General features: G+C 32.9%; 1 protein-coding gene across 1 annotated transcript in view; it reads left to right on the top strand.

The window, feature by feature from the left end:
- Positions 1-7,028, top strand: part of LOC106875377 (neuronal PAS domain-containing protein 3) — a 543,460-nt gene that overhangs the window by 378,179 nt on the left and 158,253 nt on the right. Inside the window, exon 4 of the mRNA XM_052968721.1 lies at positions 3,109-3,186. Within this exon, the coding sequence (XP_052824681.1) occupies positions 3,109-3,186 (78 nt within the window). The remainder of the gene's footprint in view (positions 1-3,108; positions 3,187-7,028) is intronic.

Below are 7,028 nucleotides of genomic sequence, written 5' to 3'. Positions count from 1 at the left end.
ATACCCATCATGACTACCCAGCTGATAAGTGTACACCAGGAACATGCATCACAACCATATGTGCGTGACATGGTGATCTCGTATCAAGATAAACAGCACATGACCTCGCAGGTTGGGCCCAGTTAGAATTTTCTTCAGGTTGAGTGGCCCATCCTGCTCAAAAGGTCCTTGAATAAGGGTTGTTTAAGGATGTTGAGCAAGACACCCATGTTTCCAAAGGTGAATTATTCAGACCCCAAAGAATTCCTCTCAACACATGGCTATGATGCTCCCCCCACTATTTCTGCTCATGATCAGAGATGCACATATCGTCAACCACCAAAGGACATGCTCAACTGGTTAAGGTCAAACAACTGACAAGCAAATCTGTGATATTGAGCAGAATATTTGCTGTAGCCCATCTTTTATAACAAGACAAAACAATGTACATGATAACACTTCCAATCGATTAAGATCAGAAGCCATGAGAGCCACTGCCTGGTACTGCCTCAGGGCATTTCATTATTATTATTATTATTATTATTATTATTATTATTATTATTATTATTATCTGTAGGCACAGAGTGTCTAAGACTACATTATTCACTTTGTTCTTCTCTTTTTAAATCAGTCAGATGTAATATGAAGAATATTTTGGTTACTATGCTCTGTTTTGTTTTTTGCAAACTTTGATATTCTCAATGTTTTGCATTCTTTACATTTAGTTAATAACATATTATAAAGGCTGTATGTTCAAAAGTGAAGACTGATTAATATTTTAAAGAAGTTTGCTTAATACTGTATTTACACAGCTTCTTCATTAAGAAGCTATAGTAATATATCTGTGCTACTAACACCAACAATTGCCCCTTTTATCTTAGAATTGATATGTAATCTGAAGATCAGGTAAGAGTTATCTAACAAATATGTGTAATGTCAATGCTGTGCTAATATTAGTAGTGCCAAACGTAAGATAGCCTTATAATGAACCAGCAAAGAAAACCACCCAGACTTGACTAAATGGCTCCAGATAGTCTATGAGAGACAGGAAAGATTATAGAATATTTAGTATTGAGTTTGTTGAGGCACAAACAGGGAAGCTGGAAGTTTTTTTAATGGTATTAAGTAATGAATTTCATTGGGTAACAGTGAAGACATAACCGATATATACAAATCATATAATTGTTCTACTACAAGCAAATAATTTCAAATCTTTATGAAATCTTAATTAAGCTATTTTATTTACAAAGTAAATTAATTTAACCATATTTGTGACATTATCATTGCTGTCTTTATTTGTGTAAAATAATAAGGAATTTCTTCAAATATTTTTTTTCTTTCAAATTTTTTTTTATCTAAAATTTTATACAGTTGCCAAATCTTGTTTCTTGACAAAGAAATTGCAAAGAAAGGTTAGGAAATGATTCAGCACAAATTGTTGCAACATATTATGAATGGCTATTTACAAGTTTTATCAAAATACATTGAAATTATTCAGACATCTTAAGTAAAAACAGCTCTAAGATGTTTGCTATGCAAATAATAAACAGATGTTTCTTTCAGACAACAAGATAAGAGAAAAGGCTGCGCCCTTTGAAACATTGATCATGGTGTGGTAATAAAATATCCTAAAAGAAGATAAGACCAAAAAATAGGGTTTGAAATTGAAACAAAATCTTCCCAAAATGTCTATTTTGTCAAAGAAATTGCATTGATGGAGTCATTAATTAAACTTTCCAACAAGAGTCCTCATTTTGATCCTTGGATGTGCTGATCTGCAGTATTGCAGCTCTCAGACTACAACATCATATCTGCCATCAGTTAATTCCTGTATGTATCTTAACTTTTTGTTAAGGCTAGATTTAACTACTTTCTTCAACTATTATTCATCATACCACATCTGCAGTTATTTATCTAACAACCAGTCACAACATAACTTACATTTCAATTGGAATAGTTTTTGATTTTTTTTCTATTCACCAGATCCATAGGTGAATTAGAGCATGACTTATAGGTAAACAAAATAATAAAATACACACACACACACACACACACACACACACACACACACACACTAGACTGATAAAATATGAGACTAAATTTCTTAAAGAATTTAGTTTTGTTTTTTTTTAAACTCTTTTGATACCAACCTGCCAAAGATTGCTGTTGGTTCTATTAAACAAACTTCCTGTTTAAAGTAATGTAAATTAAGACCTTTCTTTAAAATTTCATGCTAATTTATGTTCTAAGCACAAGTTTATAATACTTAATATGTCATTATTTTTGAATTTAATTAAACAAATTAAAACAAAGGCATTGTATTTCAACAGAAATATAGTAACAATATAATAACAATATGGTTAAGCTCAAATTTTACAGTCATTACCTACAAAAATGATATAAGGAGTGCTAGAGTCAATTCAATTGATTATATATTGCTCGTGAGCAATGAGAAATAAGTTAGCAGAAGCATTTATGATATCACTCTAGATATATTTCAGCATTTAATTTCAGCAGACACTGTATAATTTGGCCCCATAAATGTTTTCTGAAAAAATTAATAAATGAAAATAACAGATTAAAAAATAAATGAATATTAACTGGCTGGGATGGTCAGAGCTGGAAGTCATTTAATTTTTTAATTGGGGCTAAATTGAGGCAACAACAACAACAGCAATAACCTGTGCTTTTATGAAAATAATTATTCAATTCTACTCAATAATCAATTTTAGCAAGCAAGTTACTAACTTATCATGGAACAGTTGTAAATCACGCACTTCACAAATGATTATAAAGATGAGGTTGCCTGTGATGGTTATAATCATGATGACTGCAATGACAACAATTAGAAGTCCCCATGTGGCTGCTTAATCAATTAGAAATAGCAGACAAATCTTGTTCGAATCATACATCCTTCCATTTTTTTCTTTTTTGAAAAAAAAAACATGCCAAATAAATTTAAACGGGATACTTTGGTTTACCCAATGAAGTCTTATTGATGCTGAAAGACATACAAAAGGTATCATATTAATAATATCAACAGAAGAATTCAAAAAATTTTTAAATGATTATATGTAAATGTTCTTAAAAACCCTTGTATTAAAGTTTTTCAGGCCATATTTTGTTTAGTTTTCTTCAGGAAGCTGATGTTAAGTCGGTCTACCCTATCCCAAGCTACTGGAATGTAGGAGAAGACAACATGGAAGGGTAAGCAACTTTTATTATTATTATTATTATTATGAAAAAGGAATCTTTTTCTTCGATATCTGTTGTATTTATACATTATCCACAGGGCAGCACCCAGACACCTAAAGTTGATAGCAGATATGATGTTCTAAAAACATTTAATGCAGTTGATGATTCTATGATATCACAAAGTGCAGAACTGGATTAATAAAAAAAAGTGTACATATGAGAGCTCAATAAAAAATTCTATAGACTAGATCTATTAAATCTTTTGTGATAGCATTCTACATAAAATGTGCGAAGTACCCATTAGGATTATTATTATTTTTTTTTTGTATTTGTATTTCTTTTAAGCATGGTTTTTATGATACCATGTCTATGAATTTCTCTGTTCCCTTTTTTATTAAGCTGAGTACATAAAGAGCTCTGAGTACCTCAAAGCTCTTTATGTCACTTGCTCCAGCTAATTCTGTGAGAGCAGACAACAACCTTTTGTCAAGGATCTCATAGGGTCTTTTTCCACACTACTTAATGTCCAAGTACCAATCTCAAAATCCCTGGCTGTCCTCGACAGAGCAGTTTTCTAGGCATGATCTACTTTCATGTCAATCCCAATTTCTCCAGTGCCCCAACAGCTACAGGGACAAGAGTTACCTTCTTCTTCTTCTTCTTCTTCTTCTTCTTCTTCTTCTTCTTCTTCTTCTTCTTCTTCTTCTCCTCCTTCTTCTCCCCCTCCTCCTCCTTCTTCTCCCCTCCTTCTCCTCCTCCTCCTCATCATTCTTCTCCTCCTCCTTCTTCTTCTTCTTCTTCTTCTAATTATTATTGTTATTATTATTATTATTATTATTATTCGGTAATTTAATTTTTATAACGTGCTTTCACTTCACTACCGAGCACAGCTCTGTGTACCTTAGGTATGTGCTGTGGTTTGCTGTGATGCTCTTATGGTTACTGTATTAAAAGTGTTTTGCATAGGATGTGTGCAGTGCCCAGTAGCGCAATTTTCTGTATGTTATATATATTTGTAAGTCCTGGTGTTTTTGTTATGTATTTGTCTGAATATTTTTTTTTATTATTATTGTTATTATTATCATTATTATTCTTATTATTATTATTATCCCACAAAATATGGAAGTATCAGGTGAACTTTGTGACACAGTAAATAGCTTCTTATCTCAGTTTACAAGAAACGGTTTTCATTTTGTTTTCTTTTTTTACCTCAAAGGTAATTGACATTTTTTTTTTTTGTTTTTCTTCAATTCACCTTCTTATTTTAAACCAAAGATCACAAGTCTGAAATCACAAATTTTGGGACCCACATGTCTAAACATAACTAAACATCTTGTTCTGTTTCCAGATTCTAGGGGTTTGACAATGTTGGTATAAGTAAATGTAGCTGTTGTCATGTGTAGTGATTGTTTCCAAAAAGGCTAATCCTTGACATTACTAACCAATGCATCTTCTTCTCAAAGAACAACATGGATGCAGATCATTATGTTAAACTGCCACACTACTCACAAACCTAACATAAAACATACACGATAGCTTTGGAAACAGAAGACAAAAGCCTCCCACATGTACCATTTTAACTAATATTAGCATCTACTAAGCTTTTGATTCTATTTTTCATTTTCCATTCAAACAAAAAAAAGACTCCACACCAACTTCAGAAACAGAAAACACTGGCCAAGTGTTACAAGAGCATCTCTTTGAGAATCTGCACAGTTTCCTAAATGGAGCACCATAGTGATGAAAGACAGAGTGAAAGGCAGAGTTGGCCTGAGGGGGATTTGTACTCTTAAAGTAAACAGACACAGGCAGTGCTATATGATAAGAAGCTTGCTTCCCAACCACATGGTTCTGGGTTCAGTCCCACTGCATGGCACCTTAGGCAAGTATCTTCTACTATAGCTTCAGGCTGACCAAAACCTTGTGAGGGGATTTGGTAAATGGAAACTGAAAGAAGTCTATCATATAAATGTATGTATGTATGTATATATATGCATGTGTGTGTGTGTGTGTGTGTGTGTGTGTGTGTGTGTGTGTGTGTGTGCCTTTGTGTCAGTGTTTGTCTCCCCATTACCACATGACAACTGGCATTGGTGTGTTTGTGTCCCTGTAACTTAACAGTTTGGCAAAAGAAACTGACAGATTCAACTAAAAATTCAAAATTCTTCAAGGCAGTGCCCCAGCATGGACACAGTCTAATGACTGAAACAAGTAAAAGGTTGTAAAAATACAGCAGGGCATTTTTTCAAGACAATGATTCTGCTAATTCATCTCCTTCATTATCATTGTCATCATTGCCGTTGCCATCATCATCATCATCATCATCATTATCATTATGTGGCAGTAATGGTGATGACAGTGAAGTTAATAAGGGTTATGATGATAAAGTGATTGTTGACTAATCTCAGGCTAGTACTGATTGAGCAAACCTATGTTGAAAGGCATTCTAGCCATGACCATCACACAATTCAATGTTTCTTTCACTTTTTTAAGACAGTATAACTTGGAGGGAGATTTGACTGTTTTATCTAGCAGATTGATTAAACAACCACATTGAGGCCTTATTGATTCATTGACGACATAGCTGGTATCAATGGTGATGATGATAGTGTTGCAAAGATTTCAACTATTGTATATTATTATGTTCTTTTGCAGTCATTATTTTTCTTCAAAAAAAAAAAAAGAAAAAAAAAGCTAACAATTAATAATTTCAATGCTGGTCAATTATCTTAGATGCCAACAAATTATTCCATGCCAAACTTTATCTCAGCATGGGATATGTCAAAGAGGTATGTCAAAGAACAGTCACCTTATTTGCCATTGCACAAGAACAACAGCTGGTTATTCAGGCTGGTTTGTTGGGTGAATTTAATATGCAGAAGGTTAGCTAGAATAAATAAATAATAATTACAAAGAGTTCTTTTTATTTATTTATTTATTTTTATTTTTCAAGATTCTATTTCTATAAAGATTTATTTCATTCATTGAAAAATCTAAATTCTTTACAGTTTCCAAAAGATTTCATGCAATTTTTAAAAATTTTCCGCTCAGTTCATTCTGAGTGAATACAGCCATGTAATTTGGACTATCTTCAATTTTTCTATAGTTTTCTGCTTTCCTGAACCATTTCTATGTGTATAGAGAGATTGGAGTATTTACCTAGTGTTGTCAGTAACAGGCCGGGACATATGTCAGCTCGTTAGGAATGGGATGGGTGAATGAATAATTAAGGCCATTATAGAAGAATACCATTATAGAAGAAAGGGTTAGAGGTGAAGTGTACTTGCTAACCTAGCTTTTTTTTTTTTGCCAACAGGGATTACTCAAATTTATATACAGAATTTAAATGATAAAACTATATTAACATTATAACAAGCATCTTAAAGTAAAAAAATAAACAACAATTTTGATAAGGAATTAGGTAAATAAAGGTGTATCCTGTTCTTTATAAACTCATTTAAATCTTTTCTAAGATACACCTATCCTCCACTCTTCTCAGCTGTAATGTGTACCTACAAGGTGCTGGTGGAGCCCTCTCTCACTCTAGCTACCATATCCTAGATATTCTATTATCCCTGATTATTTGAATGACCGGGTGTCTAAGTCTTCTCAAGGCTAAATACGCACCTAAAACTATTAGTAAAATCATAATACATGTTACCATGTTTGCCTGTAAGTGAGCTGGCATTACTTGACTGCAGTTATATTTTATTGATAAGCACAAGTATGGGTGTGTGGTTAAGTGGTTTTCTTTCCAACTACATGCTTTCAAGCTCAGTCCCACTATCAGACTTCTTAGGCAGGTGTCTTATCCTAAAGTCCCAGGTTGATATAATGCTTATATATATTTAAAT

Source organism: Octopus bimaculoides, chromosome 6 (assembly GCF_001194135.2).
Source record: "Octopus bimaculoides isolate UCB-OBI-ISO-001 chromosome 6, ASM119413v2, whole genome shotgun sequence".
Taxonomy (NCBI): domain Eukaryota; kingdom Metazoa; phylum Mollusca; class Cephalopoda; order Octopoda; family Octopodidae; genus Octopus; species Octopus bimaculoides.
Note: the sequence above shows the minus strand (reverse complement) of the source record. Positions and strands in the feature narration are given on the sequence as shown.